The sequence below is a fragment of the Chiroxiphia lanceolata genome, chromosome 19, assembly GCF_009829145.1.
Source record: "Chiroxiphia lanceolata isolate bChiLan1 chromosome 19, bChiLan1.pri, whole genome shotgun sequence".
Taxonomy (NCBI): Eukaryota; Metazoa; Chordata; class Aves; order Passeriformes; family Pipridae; genus Chiroxiphia; species Chiroxiphia lanceolata.
The window spans coordinates 12236654-12263978 of record NC_045655.1 but is presented as its reverse complement, the minus strand read 5'-3'; the positions used below and the strand labels follow the sequence as shown (position 1 = coordinate 12263978).

Genomic DNA, 27325 nt, shown 5'->3' with positions numbered 1-27325 from the left:
GCCCCGCCCCCTGGGCCCCGCCCCTTCCCCGCCGCTCCCGAGCGGGGCCGATGGACAAACACCGGGATTTATTCCGTTCAGTCCAACCCTTCAGTCCCGCGGGGAGCCCACCGCTGCCCCCCGCGCCCGCGCGGGGCCTGGCCAAGCGGAGGGCAGGCTTTCAATGCGGCTTGCGCAGGGAATGGGGGTCAGGGAGCGGTGGGGAAGGGCAGTCCGGGAAGGCGAGGGGCGGCGGGAGGCACGTTGACACGGAGCAGCAGGGACGGTCTTGAGGCACTTCCCAGGAGCCCCCGCAGGTGCGGGCTGGGGAAAGGAGGAGAAGAGGCACGGAGAAGTGAGAAGGAGCCTGGCCAAGGCACGTTGGAGGCACGGCAGCGTGGGCAGGCTCCTCCGCAGGTGGAAAAGAAGCTCCCGGAAGGGGAAGGCACGACCCCAGGACAGGGGCCACATTCCCTCCTCTCTGAGCATGGTCCACCAACAGCTCCCAGGACAGTGCTGCCCCTGGTCCTTTGCTTGGGACTGCTCCATGAGCTGTCTGGGGGATGCAGATCTCAACCTGTGAGGCAAGGAGCAGTGTCAGCCCCTGCCAGGCTGCCACCCCTTCCTCCCCCTGGGCTCACTGTGCCCCCCAGCTCACTCACCTGAGAGCCGGTGGCCCAGGCTGGCCATCTTGGCAGGATGCGACATCAACCAGAAGTTGCGCTTGTTCTGCAGCTTCTGGAAGGGATTCGAGTCTCTCTTCCGCTCTTGCTTCATCTTTTTCATTTTCTTTATCTGTGCAGAGGCAGGCAGGCTCTCAGGTCAGAGTGCAGAATCTCCAGCCTCCTCCCACCCACCCCAGCCCAGCACACAGCCAGCATCCACCTTTCCTTTGTCGAACTCCTGGTCCCACTCATCGATGATGGTCTCACTCCGGGCCAATGCTGTGTCCTGAATGGCATCCTGGCTGACAGCCGAGATCTCGCCCTGCCAGGTCAAGACTGCAGAGCAGTGTGGTCAGCAGGAGCACAGGGCTGTGCCCCACTGCACCCGCCTGCACTGGGCCCCCACCAGGCCCGAGGCTGGAGCCCCTCGCTTCAGCCCCCCACCCTGTGCCATCCCTGACAGCTGCCAGCTGGGTTCACCTGCCTGGCTCCAGGAGCCCTGTCACTGCCTGTGCTGGAGCAGGGGGAGCTCAGGCCCTGGCAGAACTCGGAGGGCTCTGCCTGTATCCAGAGCTTGGGGCAAGGGGGCTGTGTGGCTGCTTGTCCACCCAGGTGAGCCAGGATTACCTTGTTTGCCATAAGCCTTGTCCAGTGAGTCCTGGAGCAGCTCGCCCACCACGCTGGTCTCCTGGCCCCCAGGGGCTGTGCTAGCCCAATTGCTGGCTGCAGGGCTCGGGGCAGCCAGGGTGCGTCTCTCGTCTCCAGTCTGGCTGTCCTTGGCACGCGCTGCCACTACAGAAACAGGCGGGGTGAGGACATGCTGGGGGGGCTTGGGGAGCTCCTGCATCCCTCCTTCTCCAAGGCAGATCTTACACCAGGAGACACTGATGGCACCAGGTGTTTGGGAACACCAGGACCTATGCTCGGGCAAATTGTCGCCCCTCAAGGAGCCCGTCCCCACCCGTCCTCCAGAGCACAGCTGGGGGCTCTTGGGCTGTCCCACAGGAGTAGCAGATGGGTTTGGGGCAGGACAGCCCAGGATGGGGTCAGGATGATGGGCATTGCCAAGCAGCTGTGGGACCAGCAAGCGCTGTGGAATGCACAGCAGTGCTCTGAGGGGCCCGTGGGCAGGTGAGTGGCTGGCTCAGCCCTGCCAGGCACCAGACAGGGTACACGGTCACACCTTGGGGGGTGGTGGTGGCAGGGACGGCGTTGGCAGCCGGGCTGCTCAGGCTTTCCATCCGCTTGCGCTTGCGGTGCTTCCGCTCTCCAGGCTCCACGCTCCACTGTGTCTCACAAGGCTCCAGCTCAGCCCTCCTGGAGCTGGGAAAGGCAGCAGGGTCAGCTTGCTCCAGCCAGACCAAAGCAGGGAAGAGTCTGAGCATTACAGGGCAGTGGGGTTCAGGGACACTTGCACTGCACTCGGGGAAGGGTGAACCCACCCCAAGGAAGTGGGTGTTTCAGCTGGATCCATGCCAAGGCACATCCCATCCTCAGGAAGATGAGAGGCCCCTAACCATGGCCCAGAGAGCCTGACCTCAGGCTCTCATGTGCCCCTCACCTGTCCAGTGACAGCAGCCCAGAGCAGCACTCTTCTGTTCTCTCCAATGGCCTATCTTTGCTCCTGTTTTTCTTTTTCTTCTTCTTCCTCTTGAGTGGGAAGGTTGGCCCTATGCCCAAGTCAATACTGGGCTCTGGCATGTGTTGCTTGGACCCACTCTCCATGTCCTGACAGCCCGGACTCCCCAGGGCATTAGCAGGACCCTCGCCTTCTGTCTCCTTCCCCACAACAGATATGAAACCCTCCAGAGAGACAATTCTCCTCTTCTTCAGGGGCCTGGAGTCTTTATCCATGAAGTCCTTCTGAGAACCAATGCTCTCCTTCCTGGGGGGCCTGCAGTCTTTGTTTTTGAAGCCCTCTGAAGAGACAAATCTCTCCTTTTGGGAGGGACTGGAGACTTCATCCATGTCACTCACAGCCACAGCACAGAAGTTCCTGTCTGTGCTACGGTGCTTCCTCTTTCGACGTTTCTTTTTCCAGGAACCCTCTGTTTCCAACTGGCTGGATCCCTTCTCCCTGCTGCTGGAAGGAAGGTGGTGTGAAGGGTGGGCAGTGGAACCGTGGGTCAGTGGGGAGGCTGGGAGCTGAGCGTCCAAGCTGAGCATGAAGCTGAAGGAAGACTTTTCAGGACTTGGTAGTTCGAGAGCAGATGAGGACAGGCTGAAGGACAGGGAAAGAGGCTGATCTGAAAGCCCAGAAGCCCCTCTCTCCCATGCCACTGACTGCTGCCATCTTGGCCATGAAATCAGACACTGGCCCACAAGTGCTCACAGAGACTGTGCACCACTGTCCCACAGCAGACAGGGCAACAGTGAGCAATGCTGCAGCACATGGTGCTGTTGAAGGCTACAAGGGGGACCTGGAGCAAGATCTAGACCAGGCTGGTGCCTCCTGATCCCATGGGACACTAGTCCAAGGTCAGGGCCTGCAAAGCTCCCTCCCACCCTGTGCTGACAGTCAGAGACTGCCCTGCTTCTTGGATTTGGAGCAAGCCCTGCCAGCCCTGGAGAACTGGAGAGCCAGCTGCAAGACCACACAGATGCCCCATAGAGCACCCTGAGGCTGCCATTGGCCTTGCTGCCACACAGGAGCCTGGGAGCAATGGCACTGCTTACCTGGACTTGCCCAGAGGCCCAGGAGTGGAGTCAGGGTGGGACTGTGTGTGGCGGTCACTCCCACTCGCCTTCTGTGAGGGTTTGCCCTGCAGTTATTGACATAAATAAAAACTTCGTGGTGTAAAGCAGAGGGGTTTCCATGAGCCAAGAGAAAAATGGGAGCCCAGAGAAAGGGGAGGGGAACAGACACAGACGGGGGGAGGGAAGTGGGGGGTGGAAGAATCAGAAGTGCTTTCAGTTAGAAGAACAAAGGAAAAAAGGAAGGAAAGAAATTTAAAGACCCGGAGCCCCAGCACACCGTCCCGAGCCCTGACTGCACTGCGGCACCGAGGGCCGGTCCCACACCCTGCCTGGGGAGGAGGCACCCCCACACCCTCCTGCTGCAGCATCACCACTGCCACTCACCCCAGGGAACGGGTGACCCCAAGAAGGTGCCAAGGCCACCCCACTGCAGGGACTGCCATAGCCACCCCTCCATCCTGGGAGAGGGCAGGAGCCATCCCCCTACATCCCTCAGGGATGTGAACAACAGCAGGCCCTGGCCCAACATCCCGACCCAGAGGGAGGGCAGAGCAGCCACCACTGCCCTGGGGGGCTCTTCCCCCACACCCCCAGCTCAGCAGGCACCCAGCAGTAGTTCTACACTTCCTCCAACGCAATCTCAGGTCATAAGGTGTTGAGTGGAGTCTCTGGGCAGAAGCTCAGACTCACCTTTTTGGCAGAAAGTGATGGTTTCTTGGCCAGTGGTGGTGATGTGGTGCTGCCCTGCTCCTGCATGGCACTGCACAGTGGGGGGGGTTCCACAGTGGCTGTCCTGGAGTCTTTGGGGACAGCCGGCTTGGCGCCAGGGCCAGTGGGGAGGTGGGTGCCAAAGTTCCTTCCCTGAGAGCTGCAGAAGCTGCTGGAATTGCTCGTGGCCTTGTGGGTCTCCTTGGCCAGCTGCCCCACTGCACTGCCACGGGAATCCTTCTTCAGGGTCCCGGCCATCGCCCCACGGCCACTGGGCTCCTGGCTGGACTTCAGCAGCTTGGATGAGGTAGGTGGCTTTTCTCTGTCTGTCCCCTGTGGGGGCAGCCCCACTTTGGCCCCACTTACAGTGCTGGTGACATGGAAGCCTGCTCTGGGCATGGCAGGTGTCTGTGGCTTCTTGGGCCTCTGGAATACATCACGGGGCAGTGGTATGGCCTTGTGGGTGGCTTTGTGGGGCAGTTTGAGTGATGGGGTCTGAGAGGGCAGCTTTGATTGAGCAACTCCATTCGTCAGCTTCAGCCCCACGCCAGAAGTGCTGCGGGACACAGGGACTCCGACATCGTTTGGGCCTGGCAGCCCCTTCCCCAGCAGCCTGTCTTGTTTCTAAGCAAGGGGAAAGAGAGAAGTTCAGTGAGGAGAGAGTCAAGGAGCCACAGACACAGGAACAGTGCCCTCCAGGATCCCTGGGCTCAGCAGGATCAGGATCTCTCCTGCACACTCCTCCCACACGCCTGTCTCCCAGTGTGGCTGCAGAGCCCAGTCCCCGCAGAGCAGCAGCTCCTGGGAGCACTGGCCAGGAGCAGCCTTCAGGACTCACCGGGCCCACTGGTGGTGTGGGCAAGGTCCCATTAGTCTCAGTTTTCTTCACCTGATTGAAGTTGCCACCAGTGTGGCTGGACAGGCCGGAGGCAGCCTTGGCCACAGGCCCTGCTGAGCTCTTCCTGGGGCTGGAGAGCCTGGGGAAGGTAAAGTGCAGGCGTCAGCTGTGGGGTGAGAGCAATAGGGAGTCTTGGCAGACACACACAGGGAACAGGAGCCACACACTCTGAGGAGATGAGGTGCTACAGTAAAGCCATGACAAGGGGCTGGACACCTCCCTGCCACCTCCCACCCTGAACCAGCACACACACACACAGGTATTGGGGTCGCTTGGGCCAAGCTCCCTCCCCCAGACAGGCAGGTGCTGCCATCTCTGTCCCAGATGCTGGGAGCAGGGCCAGAGGGGCCCGGAGGCACAGGGCACTCTCTCACCTCAGGTAGAACAGAACGTAGGCCTGCTGGTTGAGGACTACCTTGATGTTGCTGGGGTAGACCTCGTGGTCGTTCATTCGATACCACTGCCCATTGCTAGCCTGTGGAACAAAAGGGCACAGGATCAGGCTGTGTCCAGGAGGAGAACAGGGTCAGGCTGTGGCCAGGGATGCTCCTGGCCTACAGAGCAGCAGGAACAGTGCCCGTCAGTGTTTCTCCCCAAAATACACAGATGACCCAAGGCAGGCCAGGGGACTCTACCAGAGCAGAACTTCACATTTCCAGCAGCAGACTACAGTGTGTGTCCCCTATAGTGCTCAACACCACCCTCTCTGCCCAGTACCCTCCTCTCTGCACCCTGCAGGGACCCACGAGCACCCACCAGCCCCCAGCCCAGGCAGGGTGGCAAGAGAGCACCCCAGGCTCACCTTCACATAGCAGAAGTAGTGCCCTGCATTGCAGCTGTACCCAGAGTGCACCAGCACTGCATAGAGTCCGTATGTGACAGGATCACCCTTGGGCTCAGACATGTAAGGGCGGATATCCAAGAACTCAGGGTATCCCACATCCTGCAGAGAGAGAATGTCTCAGGAGGTCACACAGCAGACGGTTTTCTTGCCAGATCAAGACTGGCTCTGCTGTCCTACGAGTCTTGTCTCTCGAGGGAGGGGACACGCTCTCCCCAGGCAGAGATCGTGGTGAGGAAGACGCCAGGATGAGCCCAACTTCCCCCATGCAGTGGGGAATGGCTGCAGGCCTATACCTATACCTCCTGCCCTGCCCTTGGACCAGGGCACAGCCCCTGCTCTGGATTGCTGAGCACTCACCTTGGTGATTTTTCTTCCACCTGAAGAGCCACAGCTGCCAAAGCGCTTCAGTGAGATCGTGAGAACGTTGGAGGCTCGGTGGATGGTGAAACGTTTGCTGGCCAACACTTTCTTCCTGCACCTGCCCAGGAAAAGCTCAAGCTATTCAAGCTGTTCCACCACCCAGACAACTGCCTGCCCTGGCCATGGGAATGGCAAACCCCAGGGGAATGACCATGCTGACACCAGGCACTGCTCCAGGCACCTGCCTGTGGCCACGTCTGCTGGCCTAGGTCCTCCTCCTGAGAGGAGGGAGCTGAGGAGCGGCAGGATTCATCACAGGCTTTTGTGGCCCTGTACCTCACAGTTTAGCAGGTGCAGAAGCCCTCCCATATCGTGGCAGCCTTCCCACCATCACACCCGTGGGCCCCATCCTGACTGCAGCCCCCCACACTCACATGCTACACCTGTAGGCGTTGTCCCCCCCCAGCTGCTCCGGCTTCACGAACAGCTCCAGCGCCCGCACGACGTTTGCAGCTCGCTGCGAGGACAAAGTGGAAGTCAGGGCACGAGGGGCCTGTTCAGGCCACAGCTGTGCTCTGTGCTGCGGCGCTGGGTCCAGGAGAGAGCACACAGCACAGGGCCACGGGCTGCCCCAAAGCCGTGAGCCCGCCCCCAGCACACCACGGGGTGGCTGCTCTGCACCCCAACACCACCAAGCCTCCGCGAAGGAGTCGTGGCTCACGCTCAGGCAACGGGCACTGCTCTGCCAGACTGAGAAGGCAGCGGAACAGTGGGAGCTGCTTCCCTCCTGCCGGCACCATTCCTGCACGCTGGCAGGTTAAGGAGCCTCAGAGCAGGAACATCCTCCCGAGGACAGAGCCCCCCATCCCTAACCCTGCCTCACTACCTCGATCTCCAGTGTCACATCCAGGTAAGGGTCATAGGTGTCCGAGACAGTCTTGCACTCCAAGCATTTCACTGCAAAAGGAAGAGCCATGAGCACACCTCAACACAACACCTGCACCTGCCACCCCCACAGCACAGCATGGGCAGCTGCAGTGTCCCCCCAGTCTGGGTTTGGGCTCTGGGATGTGAACACCAGGATTCACAGCCTGTGAGAGAGAAAGGCTGGTGATTCCACCTTGTGCTAGGACAGCAAGTGTCGCTGGATAGCTGGGAAGATGGGTCCCTTTGCTGGTGGCACAAAGTCAGCAGCTTTTCCCATCACCACAACTGGGGTCACAACCCTCAGGTACCGCAGGACTGACTGACTGTGGCTCTGGATAAGTTACACATGCTTAGACATTTTCCCAAAGAGTTCTACTGCCCAAACCCTGGCCCTGGCAGCTGGCACTCACCACGGGACCGCAGGTAACCGCCAAAGATCTGGTGAACCAGGGTCGTGGCCTGGGTCTGGCGATCCAACCTACACAGAGACAGCGGCACCAGATCTCACACCACCCCTCTGCAACAGCCACCCCTGCGGGACCCCCGTGTCATCAGGACAGCCCCACTCCATACTCTGGGCAGTGGCTGGGCTGTGGAGCTCTAGGAGCAGCAGGAAATTACAGCCCCTGCCAGCCTGCTCTCCCTGTGTCACAGCCAAGGGATGGCACCAGGCTCCAACATGCACCCTCCTCTCAGAGGAGCAGAGGCTCCTGGCTGAAGCTCAGAGCTGGGTGCTGCAAAGGCAGTGCTTCCTGGGATAGAGGGCCTCGGGGAAGCTGCACTCCCACAGCCACAGAACTGGGGCTGAACTAGCAAGCATGCCTGGATCCCTTGGCAATTGGGATGGGATCCCACCCCATAGCAGTCTTAGGATTTTGGGGCAGGACTGCAGCTGTGCTGGGGTGAAGGAGTCAGGAGAAGGCAAACAACAACCCAGAGCCACATCCCAGAGAGGCAGGGAGCTAGACCCCACACACGAGGCCCCTGAAGTCATGACCTCCCCACAAGGCGGCCAACCTGGGGGATGCGTTCACCCCACAGTCCCCTCCCATGAGCACGGGGGACCAGTGAGGGGACAGCAAAGAGCCATCAGGCCCCACATACTTGGTGTAGCCATTCAGGCAGGCCTTCTGCATGGCATCAATGGTATAACGCAGGAACTCGTGTGCATCCTCCTGCCTGCCAAAGCGCAAATTATGGGAAATCTCTGCAAGAGAGGGAGGAATTAGCACGTGCTGCAACAGATGCTGGCCATCCCTGCCTCCCTGGGGCAGGAACTCTGCGGTTCAAGCCCCCTCAACCCAAACCAGACATCAAACTTATGCCAGCCACAGGACAAGTCCCAGGCAGCCCCCTGGCAGGCTCTGAGTTGTTTCAGTGGAGCCATCTGGCAAAATGTGCCCCAATCCCAACGGTTCTGCTTCCACATTAGTCATGGGGGGAAGGGTAGCCATCCTTACTCTTGAGGTCTCGGATGATGGACAGTGGCTTTATCGCATTGCCGCTGTTGGCAAAAGCCTGGATCGTGTGGTTCTGCATAGTGCACATCATGCAGAAGCTTCCATGGGCACCTGGAGCAGAAGAGATGATGAGATGTTGGGGGCAAACCTGAGAGAGACGGAGGCAGCACAGGAGATCGCTGATCCAACACAGCACAGCCACGCTCAGTTTTCCCCACGAGCTCTGTGCTCCAGGACAGCTCTGGGGCATCCCAGGGACATGAGAACCAGCACACGCCACACCAACTGGCAGAGCCCATCACAGGACCAGCCATGGCAGCCCCCCTGGCGAGACAGCATCCACATGGATGGAAAACAGGTCCCAGGTACTCACTGGATGAGCCCACAGGTCGGCTCTGAGGGGTAGATCCCACCGGAGTCCTACAGACGGGGCTGCAAGCCCTTTGTGTTCCCCATGGTGACAGCTTGGAGCAGGGCCTGCCACACTGCCCTCATGCAGTCCCCACAGGTAGGAGCTATTTGGGACCCCTCAGCTCAGCCCCCGAGAAGCCAGCAGGTCCATTGGGCCTATCTTAGTCCTGGCTACACCCAGCAGAGAGAAAGTCTCCCCAGAGACAGAGATGCTGAGCTTGGGAACACTGCTATGACCAGGACGTGAGTTGGACCCGGGAACAGCCTCTTGATGGAGAAACAGGCAGAAGGGAGCAGGCAAGGTGCAACCCGACACCCACACCCCCTCACCAGAGCCAGGCGCAGAGGTGCTGAGCACAGCACTGCGAGCGGGACCGGCAGACGCTGCTCCTCCCTCCCGGCCCCCTGAACTGGGGTCCCCACTCACAGGTGCGTCCGTGCTCCCGGGAGAGCAGGTAGTTGGTGAGTGGTGGCGTGTAGGTCAGGCACTGCAGCGCCGAGTTTAGGAAGCAGGTGTTCCCCAGATTACTCAGCCCGGCGCCCACACGGTGGACACGCTCCCACTTCATGGAGAGGCGCTGGGCTGGGAAGAGCACCTTCTGGGGCGTGGGGATCCCGTCACTCACGGCCCTCGGGGAGGCTTGTCTGTGGCCTGTGGGGAGCGGGCGGTCAGCCCGGGGGTCGGAGGGGGAGCGGGGCACGGGAGCACGCGGGTGTCCCCTCGCCCCCTCCACTCACCCTGGGGGTTCTGCGGCCGCTCTGGAGGGCTGCCGGCCATGCCGAGGGGGCGGCCGAGGGCCTCGACCCCGATGTGCTCGTACTTGTCCCGCAGGTGCTCCAGCTGCCCGGCCAGGCCGCGCCGGGCGGGCGCGAACTCGATGCGCTGCTGCAGCACGGAGCGGGCGGCGGCGGCCAGCGGCCGGCCCAGCTCCGCCGCCGCCTCCCGCCGCACCGGCTCCAGCGCCTCCCGCAGCTTCTCCGCGATCATCGCCGTGGGCGGCCGGCTCGGCGGGCCCAGCGGCCGCGGCTGCGGAGGAGAGAGGGGGCGGCTGAACGGAGGGCCCCTCCCGCCCCGCTCCGGCTCTCAGGGCCACTGGTCGCGGCCCGGACCCGCCGCCGCCCGTCCCGGTCCACTCGGAGGGTCTCCGCCCGCCGCGGGCACCGCGCCCCCCGCCCGCCGCCATCCGCGGCCCCGAGCGCCGCCGCCGCGCCGCCCCGGCCCGCCCGCCGCCATGTGCGACCCGCCCGGCCCCGCCGGCAGGGCAGGGGAGCGCGGCGGGAGCGAAGCGCAGACCCCGGCGCCCCCGGGCCCGTCCCGCCCGACCCCGGCAGCGCTCACCATCCGGGTCCCGCCGCACGCACGTGTCACCGCAACGCCTCTCGCCCGCCGCCGGCACAAACTCCTTCCGCGCCGGCCCCGCGGGGCGGCTCCGCTCCGCCTCTGCGCGGCCGCGGCGCCTGCTCGGCACAGCCCAGGGCCGGGCACGCTCCGCCCGCTCGCTCGGAACAGCCAACGGAGAGATGAGCTCCGCCCGCTGCGAGTCCCGGCGCGGACAGAGCCGAGCCGCGGCCGCCGCTCGCACGGCGGGCGGTGCCACGCGGGACCGCCCCTCGCGGGACCGGACGCGGGGCTCTGAGCGCGGCCCCGCCCCCTCACACCCCGGGCCCGCCCCCTCCGGCACAGACCGCGCCCCCTTCAGCCCCAGCCCCGACCCCGTCCGGCACCGGTCCCGGTCCAGGCCCCCATCCCGGCCTCGTCGGACCCCGCGCTCAGCGCTGCCGCCGGTATCTGAAGGTGGCCCTGCAGCAGCTCTTCCCCTCGCCTTCTCGTTCCTTGCCCTCCGGCAGCCCCGCGTGGATCCCTCCTCTCCGCGGCTGAGGAGGACCGGGTGGCCCGGGGGTGTTCGGTTGGATCCGGAGGGGTGGCGGGAGCCGGGGGGGTCCTGGCCGAGCCGCCGCAGGGCCCCCGCCCATCGTCTCCCCTCCCCGGGAGCTCCCGGCACGGACCCCCCCGCCAATACCGGGGCGGCTCCAGCGCCGGATGAGGAGACGGAAATCACGGCACAGGGACCACAGAGCCGGCGGCAAAACAACTGGCGATATTGAAGTCAAAGACAGAGGAGCAGCAGCGACAGGAGCACAGCGGGTACAGCCATACAGAGCGCCTGGGATGCGCGGTCGGGACTGAGTAAAGGTTGGGTGGGGGTATTTTTTCTTTTTCTTTCTTTTTAATTTTTGTCTTTAATATGTTGCAATTGCCCAGACTGGTCCAGTACGACATCTTAAACCTTACAGGGACACACAGCATGAAAATGCCCCCGATGCAGGGCCGCGGGGAGCATTCCTGGCACGCTCCCAAAGCCGTGGGTGCACGTGCCAGTGCCACGGGCATCGCAGCGGGGCAGCTCTGCGGCACACACCAGCACCGCTGCAGCGTGGGGATGGCTCAGAGAATGTGGGGCCGAGGAGTGCAGGGGGTTCACTGGAGGGGACAGGTTTTGCTGCAGCTGCCCTGCCGCCGGTTCCAGGCTCCATTCCCGACACCATGGAGGAGGGAGCTCTCCTGGCTGCAGTGGTGCTGAGGGCCACAGCGCAGCCCAAAGCTGCACGAGGCAAGGATGGACACCCCGTGCCTGCGCAGCCAGAGCTCTGGCTCCTGGTGCTCTGCCAAGGGTTCCCTGCCAAGCCCAGTGGGTCTCAACCTCTCCAGCGGTGGCAGCTGCAGAAGGATCTACAGGAGGTTGCAGGGGAATGGAGCCCACTGGAGAGAGGAACATGTGGAGAGAGGAGCAGCAGTGCCCGGGTGCATGTGGGGGTCACCCCTGACATGCTAGCGTACCCTTCCAGCTTTTTCAGACAAGGCACCTGCACAGGAGTCCTCTGGCCCTGTGAAAGGCCCGGAGCCCCTTGCACTCAGCTGGGGGCTCTGCCACATGGTAAAGCCCTCTGGAGCCCCTGCCCAGAGAGGTACCCTTCCTACACCCCGAGGGGAGGGGATGGGCAGTGGGTGGGGAGGGGACGGGGGTCTCTGGGCACTGCGGTGGGCAGGGCTGCCTGGCCAGAGCTGCGGGGGCGGCTCCCACGGCGGGGGCACTGGTAGACCTGCTACGCAGCTGGGGCAGCTCCCGCCACTCAGAAGGGCTCGATTCCTTCACAGCTGCCAGGGCAGGGCCAAGCATGGCTGGGGAGTCATGACCCTGGCAGGGCAGTCCCCACACCCTGCTCGGCCCTGCACAAGCCCAAGTTGCCCAGTGTGGCCGTGGGCTGCCAGGTGCCTGCGACGAAGTGGGTCCCGGTCCCTGCCCCCCGCATGCACGTGGCAGCCTCCAGTGAGCCCCGCGGCCGAGCAGATTTTCATGCTGTCTCCAGGATTTGATATCAGCATGGACCAGTCTAACATCTCGCAGGTTTTTTCTACTGGCTACTGGAATGCGCTCGTTTGGCTTAGGGGTCCTCAATGTCGAGAAACTCTTGCTTGGGGGGGGCCATGCCACGGTACCAGGCACACGAGCCGTCGCTCCTCTTGATGCAGGCGTAGTGCTTCGCCTGCCGCCCATCCACGTTGTTCTTCTCCATCGCCCAGTCTGTCCAAAGACACTCGTCCGAGGAGGAGACGAAGCAGGGGATGGAGAGGCAGCGCGAGATCTGTGCACGACAGAGACTGTCACCCATCACCCCGGCAGGGGACACTGGGCTGGGAGGAAGCAGTGTGGGGCAGTTGGGTTGGGGGTCCTGCACAGCTCTGCTTCATCCACTCCCCCATCTCTTAACACAGATTCCAGGCTGACTCTGCACTGTGAGGCATGCTGGGGACATGACCCAGATGCAGGGGGACTGAGAGAACCCCTGGGTGCTGGTCCCAGGGCTGGCCTCGGTTCCCAGCCAGAGGGAGCCAGAGGGAGCCAGAGGCTCAGCCACCCTTCCTGTCTGCCTGGCCATGCTGTCTCTGCACAACTTCATCCTTGAAGGACAGGGAAGAGCGTCTCCCCACGGAACCCACCCCTCCCCGGGGGCTGCAGATCCCCCTGGTGTGGGGCGTGTGGGGGACAGCCTGGTCACTCACCTTGCACTCGCAGCCCATCTGGTACCGCTGGTTTAGGCTCTTCTTCTGGGTTGGGGTCAGCGAGTCCCAAGTGGAGACCAAGTCGCAGAGTGTGATGTGCATCTTGCCATTGCCCTCCGACTTGCCTGGGGAGAGGCCAGACAGACCACTCAGGGGGTCCCCCCCAGTGCCCCAGGACCCCAAATTGACTCGAGGTGCCTGGGTCCCCTCACTGTGCACTGTCTCTGGTGACCCCCCAGGGAGCAGAGGCTCATCCCCCAGCTGCCTCCACCACAGCCAGGGCTGCCAAGTGTAGCCAGGACACAGCTGGGGGGTCCCCCAAGGGCTAGTGGTGGGAGCTTGAGGGACGGGGAGGAACATGCCCAGGGAGCAGGCACCCACATCAGGTGTCTCCAGGGGTCGGTGAGGCAGCAGGGTCAGCGCTGTCTTGGCACCCCTCGAGCACCCTCCCCTCCAGTGCCCACCTGCGATGAGATACTCCTTCTTCCCGCCGGTGTCCAGCAGCCGGCCGCACACGGCAGTCGACGGAGCCGTGTAGATGAACTCTATGTCCTGGTCGGGGCCCTTGAACATCTGGGGAGCAGAGGCAAGAGTGAGTGGCTGGTGCAGGGGTACCCCATCCCCCTTAGCCTCCTGCCCTAATGTGCCCTGTTACCTTGATCTGCTTGATTTCATACTGGATGCGTTTGATCGGATTCCCATATATATCATTCCCCGAATCCACCTCTTTTGCAGAGACGGCCTTGGCTCGGATCACTGCAAGGGAAAGGTGAGGTAAGTGAAGGTGACCAGTCCCACTCAGCCCCTGCATCCCACAGTGATTCCCACACCCATAAGGGGCTACTGCCCACAGCAGACCCCACTGCCCTCCCCACAGATGCTCAGCTGCCCACAGAGCCGACTGTCCTCTGCTGTCCCCAAAGGAATGGGGCTCTGGCACGTGCATGATGGTGACTGGCAGCATTGCAACAGCACCCTCCAGGTGGGTGATAAGGAAAGGTCATCCCAGGATTGCCCGGCCCTGCTGCCACCACCTGTGCCAGACCGTTCACCCTTCGCCAGCGCTGGCTCAGTCTCTGATGGAGTCCTGGGTGCAGGCTGGCCCTGCCTGAGTTGTGCCCATCACTCAGATGGCACAGAGAGTTAAAAATCTGCCTGCAGTGTCCTGGCAGCACCATGGTGTTTGTCCCACTGTCATTAATTAAACCAGTCTTTGACAAGGGCCCCATCCAGGTGCCCGAGTGGCCTGGCCAGGCCGGAGGAGGGAAGGGCAGAGGGAGCGATTTGGACAATCATCTTTGGGAAAGAATCACCTTACAGAGGGTGGCAGAGCCACGTCCCCGTGGCACAATCCCAGCTGCTCGCCAAGGCCAGTGTGGGCACCTGCGCTGCCCACCAAACGCCAGCACCTTTGGCTGGGGTCCCCAGCCTCACCAGACCCTTGCTAGCCTCTCTGCACCCGATGCTGGGAGAGCAAGGGTCCCACGACAAGGCTGCCCTTGCACCCTGGAGCACGGGATCCCTGTCCCACCACAGTGGGGTCCCAGCTGCCCCAGGGCGATGCTCCAGCAGATGGTTCCTGCCTCACGTGGAGCATTGTGCTGTGCAGGCACAGAACCCACATCCTCCCAGGACTGGGGCCACGGGTGTTGCTTCCTGCCCTTGCTGCCTGAAAAACAATCTGGGACAGCGAGAGCCGTGGCAGCGAGAGGAGGCAGTGAGGGCCCAGCCAGCAGCCCCAAGCAGCCTGGCCAAAGGCAACAGCCCTCCCAGCACTGGTGGCCCTGAGGCGGTCCCAGCGCTGGGTGCTGAGGGACAAGGTTGGGAGCCCCAGGGCCAGAGAGGTGCAGCACCCTGAGCCTGGGGATAGCTCTGCCATGGCAGGGTCCCTGAGGTCACGCTGCCAGCACAGCCCAGGATACACGATCTGGCATGTGAGTGCTCAGCACGTGGCAGTGACCCACAGGGTGCTGGGCAGGGCGGGCAGCCAGCTCACCCTTACTCACCAGCTGGGACATGGAGCTGGCTTGGTGCTGTGCTGTGTGGGTTGCCTGGGTCCCCCTGCTGAGACCTGCAGCTCCCAGCCCTGCCTGGCTCCCTCCACTGGTGTGGGGACTGGAACTCCCAGGCAGCACTGGGGATGCTGACAGTGCAGAGGACAGTGGCAGCCCCAAAGCTGCAGCTCCTGCTTAGCACTCTGAGTAGGGAGGAGGCCTGGTGGCAGGAGATGGGCTGGTAGGACTCCCCACTCTGTCAGGGTACCTCCATCCCATGGGAAGGCCAACCCCCTTTCCTGCAGGGCTCCCTGGTGCCTTGCCAACCTCGTGTATGCACTGTGGGGTGGGGGACAGAGAGCTGGGCACTCTCACAAAGTTCATCCCGGCTCAAGTCCCCACCAAAAATGTGCTGGGCTGGGAGCGGTCAGGGATGTGTGGGGGTCACCCACAGCTTGGCATAGAGGAGCTTCTCCCACCTGGCATGGTCAGGAGGGAATCTGACCGCGGTCTATAAATACTGCTGGGCATGGGGGCACGTGGATGGGCTATTTCAGCTGAAGGTCAGAGGGGCACAGCCACACATGGGCACCAGCAAGCACCAACAGAGCTTACTCTGGAAAGGTGAGGGTGGCGCCAGCATGAGCAGGGACCAGGGAAGAGGCTTCCTGAAACAGCTGTCCCTGGTCAAGGGGGGCACTCGCTCTGTGCAGGGCTGGGGCATGCAATGGCTGCTGGTACCAGGGCTGCACTGGAAGCTTTCCCAGCCATGCTCCCATCCCTTGGGAAGGGCTGGGCTGTCCAGGCACATTGGCAGCATCCCAGCTGTGCCTGAGGACAGCGCCCACTCCTCTGTCAGCAGCATGCTGGGGCCACTGCAGGCACGGGCCACCCCTTGCCCCTCGGCCCTGCGGCCGCTGTGTCCCCACGTGTGCCAGGCCCTGTGTGTTGGTGGCTTAACTTGGGTGCAACCAGTGCTGGCCCCATGGCTCCTGTGTGGGGAATGGTTACTGGTTCAGTGGGCTCCAGCCTTTTCCATTCACGTGCTGATGAATCACTTGACAAAAATGCAGCCCAATTCTGGGCGGATTTGTTCTGAACAGTGCGGCTTTGTGGAGGGGACGGCCGCGCTGTGCTTTCCCCGCCAAGACCCCACGGCGCAGCCAAGCTGCTCTGCACCCGCCAGGAACCAGGGTGGTGGGGAGGGCAGCCACAGGGATGGTGGAGAGAGCCCTGAGGAGAGCCCAGGACAAGGAGACTGGCTGAGGGATGGAGGAAACCCCTGGGGACCAGCAGTTAGACCTCCCCAAATGCCAGTGCCCCCACTGGCCATGTCACCCACCCCTTCTGCTGCCAGCCTTGGCAGCCACCAGCTCCAGGAGCAAAGCTGGGGACACACAGTCACTCAGTGCCACAAACCCACCAGGATGTCTCTCTGGACTTGCTAGTTGTGAGGTTTATCCACCCTGACTCCACACAGGGTGCCCCAGCTCAGGACACTGCTGTGCCCACCTGTTCCCCATGGGCAGAAAGGCAGCACAAAGGATCTTTAGCCCCAGGCCCCCTCCTCCCAGCCTACGGTGTCCTGACTGGCTGCCCCTTCCTCCACCATCCCACCCCAAACCCCTCCAAGCCGCCCTGCCCACACCTGCCCACAGCTGCCCAGGAAGCACCGGTGGCCGTGGACTGTGGAGGCTGCATCCAGGAAGCTGGTGCCAGGCTGGATGCCCAGGGAACAAAGCTCCCTTCTCCTGGGCTGCTGGCAGCATCGGAGCAGAAGGGCCGGCAGCCAGTGCCAGCACTGTCCGTTGCCCACCCGGCACTGCCAGCCCAGGCACCCGTCTCCGTAGTGAAGGCAGCCCCGGGGTCATTCCAGCCCCGCTTGAGCCCAGCAGAGCTGCAGAGCCGGCAAATCACCCCGGCAGGGACTCCTGCATCCCAGCTCTGCCTGGCACACGAGCAACAACCACCCCACAAGTGCCTGCCCGCACCCCAGCAGCCGCAGGGGCGGCGGAATGTTTGCCCCCGCCCCGGCACAGCGGTTTAGAGATACTGAGGCTGGAGGTGCGAGGCTGAGCAGGGCGGTCCCGCAGCGGGGAGGCAGCGGAGGCCGCGGGGGCTCCCCGGTGCCCGTGGGGCTGTGGGAGCCGCGGGTCTGCCATGGCCGTGCGTCATCCCGGCCGTGACGGAGCGCAGGGAGCCCACTCAGCGCGGCCCCCGCGCCCGCCCACGGCCCCTCCGCACGGGAGGGCTCCGGCCGCCGCGCCCGCCGGGGCGGCACCGGGCACCGGGCACCGGCAGTGCCGGGCCCCGCCAGGCTCGGCAGGCAGCCGCACCTCCCCGGCACGGACGGCTCTCACCACTCCCACCAAACCTCCTCCTCTGCGCGGTCCTTACCGGCTGCTGGCAGCCCCCACACTTCCTGTGCCCCCGTCCCGAGGAACCAAGCACTGGGATGACTGGAATCGGCACAGTACTGCCAAGGGCCACAGCCCAGGTGCCCCCGCCCCAGGCGGCACCGAGTCCCCGCTCTCCCCTACCCCATCGGCCCCTCCGGGAGTGGTGCTGCCACACAGGGCCAAAGCCACGGCCGTGCCCAAAAGGGCTGAGCATCACCCCCCTCACGCTCCACATCCCCACGCTGCTCCAGAAGGGACTGAGCAGAAGCCAGGTTTCCTGCTGTGGCCCCTGGCCTGGTTGTGGCCCCACTAGGCAGCCGAGCATCTCCTGCAGTGGAGAGGCCCTGCCAGAGCACCTCCAGTCCACACTGCCCAGGCATGGCTCCAGTGAGGGACGGTGGACAGGGCAGCCCCAAGCCCTTGGGCCCTGCAGAAACCCCCTGCAATCTCACTGGCCAGGATGCGCGAGTGTAGGCTGGCAGATCACTTGTTCCAAGTCACCAGCTCCAGTGACACAACACCCAAGCCTCTCCATGACCCCCAGTCCCTCAGGCACCCCATGTCCAACGCAGAGTTGCATGGGCCTTCCCCTGCACTGCCTGGAAGTGCAGCCCTGGGCTGCAGCTGCTCCAGCCCTGCTCCGGGGCAGAGTGATTGCAGGGGAGGTGCAAGAGCAAAGGGGCCATGGGGAGGCACAGAGGGATATGGCAGGTGCTCCCCATGCTATGGAACAGGGGTGCCAGCCCCCAGGGCCAAGACCCCACAATGCACTCACCCTGATCACCTCTACTGAGGGCTGAGTGTGAGCCTTGGGGCCCACTGGCCACCTCGGGTGCACCCACCCAGCACCACAGGACATCAGCCATCCTCACACCACCACATCTCTGTCAAGGACCCAGCCTGGACATGGGCCCCTCCAGCCACAGCAGCTGGGAAGGGTCCCGGTAGCACCAAGGGCCCCACACTCTCCCTGGGCTCTGCACACCTGCAGGGATGGAGCTGTCTGAGGAGCATCCCAGCTCCAGAGAGCATCCGGGGGAAGATGAGAAGCAGCAAAAGGCCGGGGATCACAGGATCATCCCAGGACACGCCCTGCTCCATCCCCAAAACCAGCACTGTCCCCACTCGGACCCACACAAGGCACAACTGACATACGAGCAGCACAGGGCACCTGGGCTGGGAGCCAGAAGGTGCCAGTGCTGGCGGCAGCACAGACGGGAGGAGGCTGCCCTGGCAGGATGGGCTCTGGGCACTCGCAGGACAGGCACCTGCTGAGGGTAGTGGGGCAGCAGGAGACCAAAGCCCAGGCAGGCTGTGCCCTCCCAGGGGACGGTGGAGACAGCTGGGGCCGCCAAGACAGACGGTGACTCAGCAGCTGAGTCAGGGCTGAGCCGGCACCCCACGACAGGCAGTGAGTCACAAGTGCCCCGAAAGCTGATCCTGACAGGAGTGTGATGGGAAGCCACAGCCGTGCTGCCAGAGGGGCCACAGGGCATCCTGCGGGCCAGGGACACCTCCAGAAGCACCTCCAAATATCCAGTGCTCCATTTTGTCTCAAATCCTCCCTGTCCCCAACGTGCCTCACTGTGAGGCTGGCAGAGCCGGGCATGTGGAGCAGCAGCCAAGTGCTGCAGGAGTTGCCCTCACGGAGGAGAAAGGCTAGGAGTGGGTTCTGGAAGGCGCAAGGGAAGCCTGGGAATCTGTCAGGAGCATCCTGGCTCTGAAGCAAGGGAGAGGGCAGGGCCATCCAGAGGTTGGGGCTGCCTCAGTGTTTGGGAATGTTACCTCTCCAGCTGAGCCTGGGAACGGCCCCGGGAAGGGAAGCGCCGGGAACTGGGGCCGGCCTGTTCGGTTCATATGTTAAAATTTAATAAGGGCATTATTCATAGAAAGAGGAATCCAGATCCCGGCGCTGCCAAGCCCTCCCTTTCAGCAGCATCCAAGCCGAACAAAGTGGGACGGGGGAAAGGAAATGCCTGGAAATAAGGAGTAGACGGGGGTGACCAAGCTCGTGGCGGTGGCTCCCGGGGCCGGGGGCTCCTCCGGGCTCTGGGCCCGTGCCGTGGCCATGCTTGGAGGGCCCCAGCCGCCCCCAGGCCCCAGCCCCGCGCTGCCACGTACCTCCGCGGTGTCATCAGAGTCGGGGGAGGCCGGGCCCACCCGTGTCACTCACCGGGGAGGCGGCCAGTGGGGACCGGCCTCGGCGGAGCCGCGCTCCGGCCGCCCCCTGGAGGGATGGCGGGCGCGGGGGTCCCCCCGAGACGGCGGGAGGCGCGGGGAGGGTCGGGCACAGCCCGGACGGAGGGACCGCGCCCGGCCGCGCATCCGCGCCCGCCGACACACCCCCGGGCCGGGCCGGGGCTGCGGGCAGGTGCCGGGAGTCGGGGGGCTCTGCCCCCTCCCCGACCGCCCCGCACCAACTTTCCGCCCCTTCCCCCGCTGGGAAGTTGGCGCGGGCCGGGCCGGGCGGGGCTCGGGACGGGGGTCCCCGCGGCGCTCACCTACGTCGGCGTTGCAGAAGGCCTGCTGCGGGTGGATGGGCGAGCAGCTGCAGGCGTCGGCCGGGCGGGCCCTGCCTAGCAGCAGCACCGCCAGCCAGGCCAGCAGGCTGGGCAGCGCGGCGGGCATGGTGCGGGGCTGCGGGCTCGGCCACCGGCCCCGATCCCGCACCCACCGCCGGGCCCGGCCGAGCCGCCGCCGGGAACTTGGGTCCGGCCGGGGCGGGCGCTCTGCGGCCGCCGCTCCGTTGCCTCCACGGAGCCGTTCGCTTCCTCCCCGCCGCGCTCGGCCTCGCTCTTTAACGTGCTCCGGGGATCTGCTGCTCCTCCTCCGCGTGGCGCGGGGCCAGCCCGGCTGCGCCCGCCCTCCGCGGGATGCGGCTCCGCCGCGACCGCCGCCCCCGCCCCGGCACGGCCCCCGCCGCGGGCACCGGCCGCCCCCGCCCCAGCGCAACCCGTCCGCCCCCGGCCCCATCACTCCCGGCCCCACCACCCACGGACCCGCCGCCCCCGCTCCGGAGCTGCCCGCGCCGAGAGGAGCACTGGATGTCCGCGCAGGCTACAGTTCTGGTCGTGCCCGAGCGTTTCTCCCCACTTCAGCCCCTCCAGCCCAGCTTGTCCTACCCCCGAGTCCCCTTGCCCACTTCCCACTCCTACCGGAGGTCCTGCACCACAGTGACCTTCCCGAGGCCTCAGGCCTCTCCCCCTGGGCAGCAGCTCCTGCCCTCTAGCACAACTCCAAAAATCTACCTTGTCTCTGTCCTGGCTGTGTGTTGGGGTTTAACCCCAGTGGGCAGCTGAGCCCCCACAGCCTCACTCCCCCCAGCGGGGTGGGGAGAGAATGGAGAGGATGAAAGTGAGAAAACTCCTGGGCTGAGGTAAAGGCAGTTTTACAGGTGATGCAAAAACCATGCACAAGCAAAGCAAACCAAGGAATTCCTTCACCCCTATGCCAAGGCAGGCAAGTGCTCAGCCATCCCCAGGACAGCTGGGCTCCAGCACATGTGATGGTGACTTGGGAGAGACAAATGGCCATAACTCCTAATGTCCCCCCCCTCCTCCAGCTCTATATGCTGAGCATGACGCCATACAGTATGGAGTATCCCTTGGGTCAGCTGGGGTCACTGTCCTGGCTGTATCCCCTCCCAAAACCTTGTGTCCCCACTGCCCCTCACTGGTGGGATGAGGAGCAGAAAAGGCCTCGAGCTGCACAAGCGCTCCTCGGTCGTAATAAAAATATGTCTGTTACCAACACTTTTCCCAGCACCAATCCCAAACACCAATCCCCACACCACCTAATATGTAAAGACAAGACTCTATCCCCATCAAAACCTCCATGCTGTGTCACTGTGGAGGTGTCGGGGCGCTGCTGCTGTCACTGGACCTGCACCCCGTGCCCGGGCGGCTGTGCTCCATCTCCCCTGCGGTGCCTCTGTCCCAGCGGAGCGGGCAGGGAGTCCGGCTCTGCCTCTGGGCAGGGACACAGTTCCCAAGCACAGCCAGGCCAGGTGTCATGGGCACGTGTTAGCAGGGATAGTTGCCACTGTGGCTACAACAGCTGCTCCCAAGACAGCCTCTTGCCATGGCACTCCCACAGCTGCTCATGGTGGAAGGAGGTGTTGGAGCTGCTTGGACTCTGGGACAAGAAGAAACAGTGGAACTGTGGGCACCCAGACCTTGTCCAATCCCTGCCTGAGGCTTCAGGAAACATGTGGGAGGTGACAGTACTGACAGTGCCAGGAAGCTGGATGGCACCTGGAGATGGGGCTTCAGGTCCCCAGCTCTACTGCAGCACTCATGGTCTACAGAGACTCCAGCAGCAGCAAGATTCCTGCCAGCCTGGCTGTTCAAGGCACTGGTGCTGTTGCTCCAAGGGTACCACAGGGCTGAGGTCTGGGGCCCGGGGATGCTTCAGCCTAGGGGACAAGAAGGGGTCATGTGGCAGGGATAGCCACCAGCACAGTCACTGGCACAGCCCTGGGGCCATGACAGGTGCTATGGAGCTGTTGGCCCTGAGTCAGGAGGGTGAGTAAGGCCAGGAGAGGCTGTGCCAAGTGAAGTGCAGGCAATGGCTGAGTGGCCATAGTGGCCCAGGGCCAGCTGGCACCAGCGTGGGCCGGGAACGCACCCTGGATGCCCTGGGCTGGGTGCTGCATGGCCCCGAGGCCACATGCAGGGGCCGAAGCCAGGTCTGCCCGCGGCACTGGGGACAGGTCCATGTCCAGAGGAGACAAGCGCGTCCGCTCGCAGCCCAGCGCCGGCTGAGTCACTGTCTGAGCTAAACGAAAACACGTGTCTGGCCTCGTCCGCGCCCCGCACGGCTCGCGAAGGTGCCGACAGCGTAAACAGGGATGAGGCAGAGAGAGCCTGTCTGGGCTCTTGGGAGGGCTCTGTCCTCTGCAGGTCCTTCCACCCAACTACAGCTTGGTCACTGTACCAACAGGCCCCCTCCCTCCCTGAGCACTGCTGGACCCCCAGCAGGACAGTGCCAGGGCACAACAAGGGGGCATGGTGGGCCCAAGGCTCCCCCAAACCACAGTAGGCAGGCCCAGCTCGCTGAAGGCTTGCCTGCTGGCAGAGCTGCTCCAGGGGCAGGGTGTTAAGGGGGACCAAACCAGGAACAGCATGCAACCAAACACTGGCCCTGGCGTGAGGATGTGCTGCCCTGTGACCTGGAGCAGGGCAGGGTTGAGCTGGGGAGCGTGGGCAGGCCACGAGCCACATCCCCCAAGGTCAGAGGGGTCAGAAGGGCCCTGGGGCCAGCAGATGCCCCTTTGACACTTCTGGCTCCTGAAACTGCGCAAGTTCCTGCCAGAGGCCACAGGCTGCGGATGTGATTTCACAATATGCTGGGGAAGGCTCCCTGGCCAAAGCCTCGGGCTGCTACGAATGCTTCCCAGCTGCTGTCAGCCCTGGGAAGCTGAGCTGGCGCTTCTGGCTCTGCTCCTGCACTGAGCACAGCAGCCCTTGGACAGCAGGGCCATGCATGCCACCGCCAGCTTCCAGCAGCTCCTGTCTGGGGCTCAGCTCTTCCTGGAGCTGACAGCTCTGGGGCTGGAGCCACCTCTGGGGCTGGAGCCATGTGCAGCCAGGGCTGGGAGAAGAGACACAGCCAGCACACACATGGCTCATAGGAGGTGGGCTGGGAATGGCACTAGAATGGGCCCACGTTACATCTGGCCATGGCTGGTGGCCCCATCAGTTGCTTGGGAGTACCTGTTGCCCCTGCTCCACAGGCAGGGCCACTGTGCCAGTACCACAGCACCAGGAGCGGTGGTGGAACCAGTGCTACCAGTGGTGCTGGAACTGCTGCACCCCCCGTGGTGACAGAGGCAGAGGGACACAGCCACTGTCCCTTCCTACGTATGACTTTTCCCAGAAACAGGCCACCTGTCACCCCAGCCACCACCTCACCCAGCTTATGGGAAAAGGGAAGGAAAACCAGCTTCTGGGGTTTGTAGCTTCAGCTGCAAACCCAGAGACCGGATGTCACCAGAATCGCTGACCCACCACAGAGGGGTCTGTCGCAATTCAGGGCTGGGCACTAAGGACTGCAGCGGGGCCTGCCCAGAAACCGATGCTCCGGGATGTGGCCACTGCCACTGGGGCCGGGAGCACCCTGTGGTGGCGGTCCCTTGCCACCAGGTGCCACTGTCGAAACACTCGCACCATGCCTGCTGCAGCACAGCCAACGCTTTACGGGAGAGGCCATGGCCAAGAACAGAGCTGGGAGTGCTGTCCGGCATCCCTCGCAGAGCCCAGGCTGGAAGCAGGTTGGCAGGGACTGCCCATGCCCCTCGGCCGCCCACCCTCCTCCACTCGGTCCAAAAGTCTGTTAAATAAACTCGATGCCCTCATACTTCACACTCCCGATCCTGGTCTCGGGCAGGAGTAAGCGCCCATCCAGCGTGAAGGCCATGATGTAGCTGGCGATCTTGCCGTTGTCCTCTTCTGATTTAAGCGCCACGATGATCTGGTCATCTGTGTCTGGGATGAACTTGAAGGAGGAGAAGCCATGGGTGGGAACCACCTCGCCCACGTGCCCCACTGTCACGTCCCCGAAGTCCTGGGTGGAGCTCAGCAGCAGGTTGGTGCCTCGCCGCTCATCCGCCCTCTCGCTGTAGCGCTCGTGGCTGGCGCGGCGCGGCAGGAAGAACCAGCGCTGCAGCGTGTCGCTCCAGGAGGCCGACTCGTGGATCAGGTACCCTGCGGCAGGAAGTGGAGTGTGACCGCACGGGGCACACGGGCACTGGCCGGGCTGGGGCGGGACCCTCCCCCTCCCCCTTCAAAACACTTCACAGGTTGCAGCCCTGCACAGGCAGCCCCTGTGAACATTTTTGCCTCCTCCTGCCCCACTGCTCAGCAGTAACATCTCAGTCCCTTCCAGAGCCCGACAGGGGCACCTGGCACAGCTTGCTCTGCCCAGGGGCCTGGCTGCCACTCAGTGTCAGCTGAGCCACCACCCCAGCTGCTTGTGGCACACTCAGGAGAGGGAAATGGCCAGGGCAGGGGAAGGCTCTGGCCTCTGTGCCAGGACGCAGGGAGGTCTCTGACTGCCAATGGCCTTTTAATCTCACCCAGTATAATACAGTCCCAGTATCCCTAGGGAGGGTGACCGGCCCCGGAGCCATCAAGGGTGTGGGATATGGGGTGGCAGGAGGTTGCGCCCGCTCCATACCTGGGGGTCGGATCCCTGCTGCAGCCCTCAGGGCATTGTAGTTTGCCACCCAGTTCTCGTGGCTCACGTCGCCCTTGTAGCCGATGACCTTCACCCATAGGGGGTTCTCGTTCACCACCTCCCCCGTCGTGGTGGTCCACTCCTTGCCCAGTCCCCCCACGTACAGGTGCTCATCCTTCACCGCCAGCCACTCTGCCTTGAAGCCTGTGGTGGAGAGAATGGCTTGAAGGGGGCTTGGCCAGCACAAGGGCATCAGACTGGCCCCACACCCTGAACACCACACCCTAGAGCCCAGTGCTGGGCACAGTGTCCCCCATCCAGCTGGCCCCTGGGCAGGAATTGCCCCCATCCTGGCCAGGCACAGGGGTCACAGGAAAGGTGCACCCCACCTCAACAAGCCGAAAAGAGCTTCACTGCTCTGCATCCACAGGGTAGGACAGGAGCTCACCTTTCCCCACGGTGCCGTCCCCATCCGGGAGGATCACCCAGGGCACCACCTTGTTGCCCTCAATCTGGTAGACCACGCCGGTCCGGTCGTCCACGGCATACAGCTTCCCGTTGAAAACCACCAGCTCAGAGAGCTCCATGCCCCGGCCCTTCTCAGCCAGGTGGGACTGCAGCATGGTCTCGTCCTTGTCCCACTCCACTGTCACGCTGTCCCCACTGTCTGACAGCACCAGGTAACCCTTCTTCAGGTAACTGAACCAGGTGTGCTCCTGGGAGCCCCGGGACTGCGTGTCCAGGTCCGCGATGACAGCGATGCGGTAGCGCACGCCCTCGGGGTTTCTCTGGGGGGGGGACAGCGGGTAGGTGTCATTGTAGCGGTCCCCTGCCCGCAGGCCGAGCTGCCAGGTCCGAGGGCTGGGGGGACCATGTCGTGCTGGGGAGGAGCGGTGCAGGCAGAGGAGCAGCAGCACGAACCCCACACAGGCTGAGGACAGCACGATGGCCTTCCAGCGCAGTCGGAAGCGGGGGTCAGCACCCTTGGTCATGGACGCGAGGACAGGCAGACCACCCACGCTGATCCGGAGGGGGCTCATAGACTCATGGCAGGGCGGGACTGGCATTAGAGTGGGGGCAAGGAGAACCTAGTGGAAAGAGGGGAGGGAGAAGGTCAGATTGCTGGAGCTGGCACCAACTGAGCTTGGGGGGTGGCAGGACACAACCATGAGGGGCCCTATCCCCTCTCCTGTAGCAGGAGAAGGTACTCCCACCTCATGCGTGTAGGAGCCACCACACCCAGGGGCTGTTTGCTGCTGGAACCACTCTCAGCCCCTCTCACCTAGCCCCCACACCACCCTAAACCAAATGAGCCCCAGCGCATTGGCAGGAACACATGACCTGCCTGGCACCTTTACCTGGCCCAGGGTCGCTGCAGCCCAGGCAGCGAGCCAAGGCACCCGGCTCAGGGTGAGCCCTGTATCGGGGTGTCCTGGGGCACGTCCCCACACAGCCCCAGGAGTGAGTAGGTTCCCCTCTGATGGCGAGGATGACCTTTGCTGCCTCCGGGGAGGCTGGTCGGCCCGGCCCAGCTCCTGCAGCCCCGGGAACAGGCCCCACTGGTGAAGGCTGAGCGCGTCCCCAGGCTCCACAGGGACACCTTGAGACACGTGGCAGCTCCGCCCGAGCAGGATGTCAACACCTGAGCAGGAAGCACAGCACAGGGCACACACCCCGACCTGCTCAGTCTTAAGAGATACAGCAGACCCCCACCCCTGCCCACGTTCACAGTGTATAATTCTCCGGGCATGTGGGCACTACAAGCCCACCCCAGGCTGTGCCCACCCGCGGGGACGGGGTGCCGGCAGTTCTCCTCACTGCCACCTCCCTCCCTGCAGCACAGTGGACGTGGCAGTGGCCTGGACTCCTGCAGACGGGCACCCCGGGCTGAGCAGGGGGCAAGAAGCCCCCAAGACCGGATCCATGCTTGTTCCACGCCATGCAGCCTGTGGCAGAGACCCCCAGCTCACGGCAGGGAAAGGGGTCCCCAGCTGACATCCTAGGGCTGTCCCCAGTGGGTCCGTCCGTGTCCCCGCGCCCGGAGCTGGGCTCGGGTCGTGCTCCCCGCAGGGTCTCAATGTGCCTTTCAGCAGACCGAGCGGAGAACAGAGCCGGTATTGAGCGTGGGGGGCCGACCCCGGGCAGGGAGGCTCCGGCGCGGCGGGCACGGAAAGCCCGCGGTGCGGCTGCTCGGCCCGGGACCCCGCTGGGGCGAGGGGGGGAGCGCCCCTCGCCCTGCCGGGACCCCGGAGCATCGCCCTCGGCACGGCCTCGGGGACCCCCGAAACCCCGGGCCACGGTCACAGGCACCCCTCCGGGCACGGACACGGGGACCACCCCAACATCCCCGGGCAGGGGCACGGGATCCCCCCATAAGGACACGGGGACCCCCCCATCTCCTCCGAGCGCGCCCTTGGGGACCCCCGCGCTTCTTCCCGGGCAAGCTACCGGACTGAGCGGGGCCCTGAAGTCCCCAGCGCCCTCCGCGCGGGGCACAGCCCCGGAGACCCCGCCGCTCCCGCCCGGGCAGGGTGCTCGGGGCCCGCGGTGGGGACCCCCGGCTGCCGGGCCGGCGCCCCCCGCCCGTGTCCCCGCTCACCGCGGCGCCGCCGCTCCCCCGCCGCGCGCAGCCGCCGCCGCCGCCTACAGCTCCCGGCGGCCCCGCGCGCCGCCGCCGCGACCGGGAGAGACCGACCTCCGCGTCCGCGAGAGGACTACAACTCCCAGAACCCCCCACGCAGCAC

At 64.1% G+C, this 27325-nt stretch overlaps 3 protein-coding genes and 1 long non-coding RNA gene across 6 annotated transcripts; all 4 read right to left on the bottom strand.

The window, feature by feature from the left end:
* Nucleotides 1–92: 92 nt before the first annotated feature.
* On the bottom strand, nucleotides 93–10407 carry USP36 (ubiquitin specific peptidase 36). 2 transcript variants are annotated; one of them, XM_032706744.1, is made up of 20 exons: nucleotides 10289–10407; nucleotides 9688–9976; nucleotides 9377–9601; nucleotides 8539–8649; nucleotides 8183–8285; nucleotides 7489–7556; nucleotides 7038–7108; nucleotides 6586–6668; nucleotides 6149–6269; nucleotides 5750–5890; nucleotides 5322–5422; nucleotides 4888–5026; nucleotides 4032–4673; nucleotides 3321–3406; nucleotides 2206–2865; nucleotides 1828–1967; nucleotides 1272–1436; nucleotides 865–980; nucleotides 642–774; nucleotides 93–556 (listed from the first exon to the last, which is right to left on the bottom strand). In XM_032706744.1, the coding sequence occupies exons 1-20, from the start codon at nucleotides 10289–10291 to the stop codon at nucleotides 552–554; spliced, it is 3402 nt and encodes a 1133-aa protein (XP_032562635.1). In that variant the 5' UTR covers nucleotides 10292–10407; the 3' UTR covers nucleotides 93–551. The 2 variants fall into 2 exon arrangements, with proteins under 2 accessions (XP_032562635.1, XP_032562636.1); XM_032706745.1 differs by having other exon boundaries at nucleotides 2206–2724.
* A 620-nt stretch (nucleotides 10408–11027) lies between these two features.
* TIMP2 (TIMP metallopeptidase inhibitor 2) lies at nucleotides 11028–20251 on the bottom strand. Its single transcript, XM_032706807.1, has 5 exons — nucleotides 19907–20251; nucleotides 13668–13768; nucleotides 13477–13585; nucleotides 13013–13137; nucleotides 11028–12594 (listed from the first exon to the last, which is right to left on the bottom strand). Exons 1-5 carry the CDS (start codon nucleotides 20031–20033, stop codon nucleotides 12394–12396), a joined length of 663 nt encoding a protein of 220 aa, XP_032562698.1. The 5' UTR covers nucleotides 20034–20251; the 3' UTR covers nucleotides 11028–12393.
* Nucleotides 19253–19627, bottom strand: LOC116796304. Its single transcript, XR_004360314.1, has 2 exons — nucleotides 19527–19627; nucleotides 19253–19381 (listed from the first exon to the last, which is right to left on the bottom strand). It is a non-coding gene; the product is annotated as an uncharacterized LOC116796304 (long non-coding RNA).
* Nucleotides 20252–23372: 3121 nt separating the features above from the next.
* CANT1 (calcium activated nucleotidase 1) lies at nucleotides 23373–27238 on the bottom strand. 2 transcript variants are annotated; one of them, XM_032706995.1, is made up of 4 exons: nucleotides 27181–27238; nucleotides 25030–25669; nucleotides 24582–24785; nucleotides 23373–24109 (listed from the first exon to the last, which is right to left on the bottom strand). In XM_032706995.1, exons 2-4 carry the CDS (start codon nucleotides 25646–25648, stop codon nucleotides 23739–23741), a joined length of 1194 nt encoding a protein of 397 aa, XP_032562886.1. In that variant the 5' UTR covers nucleotides 25649–25669; nucleotides 27181–27238; the 3' UTR covers nucleotides 23373–23738. The 2 variants fall into 2 exon arrangements, with proteins under 2 accessions (XP_032562886.1, XP_032562887.1); XM_032706996.1 differs by lacking the exon at nucleotides 27181–27238 and adding an exon at nucleotides 27030–27076.
* Between the last annotated feature and the right edge of the window lie 87 nt (nucleotides 27239–27325).

Bases quoted from the DNA above. Each gene is read 5' to 3' on its own strand.
- TIMP2 (XM_032706807.1), bottom strand. From the start codon at position 20,033: ATGCCCGCCGCGCTGCCCAGCCTGCTGGCCTGGCTGGCGGTGCTGCTG. The intron at 13,769-19,906 runs GTGAGCGCCGCG...TTTCCCTTGCAG, and splicing joins CTTCTGCAACGCCGACGTAG to TGATCCGAGCCAAGGCCGTC. The intron at 12,595-13,012 runs GTGAGTGACCAG...TGTCGTGCACAG, and splicing joins AGATGGGCTGCGAGTGCAAG to ATCTCGCGCTGCCTCTCCAT.
- CANT1 (XM_032706995.1), bottom strand. From the start codon at position 25,648: ATGCCAGTCCCGCCCTGCCATGAGTCTATGAGCCCCCTCCGGATCAGC. The intron at 24,786-25,029 runs GTGAGCTCCTGT...TCTCCACCACAG, and splicing joins GGACGGCACCGTGGGGAAAG to GCTTCAAGGCAGAGTGGCTG. The intron at 24,110-24,581 runs GTATGGAGCGGG...TTCCTGCCGCAG, and splicing joins AGCAGGGATCCGACCCCCAG to GGTACCTGATCCACGAGTCG.
- USP36 (XM_032706744.1), bottom strand. The intron at 5,423-5,749 runs GTGAGCCTGGGG...TTTGTTCCACAG, and splicing joins ACTACTTCTGCTATGTGAAG to GCTAGCAATGGGCAGTGGTA. The intron at 981-1,271 runs GTAATCCTGGCT...ACTGCTCTGCAG, and splicing joins CAAGGCTTATGGCAAACAAG to TCTTGACCTGGCAGGGCGAG.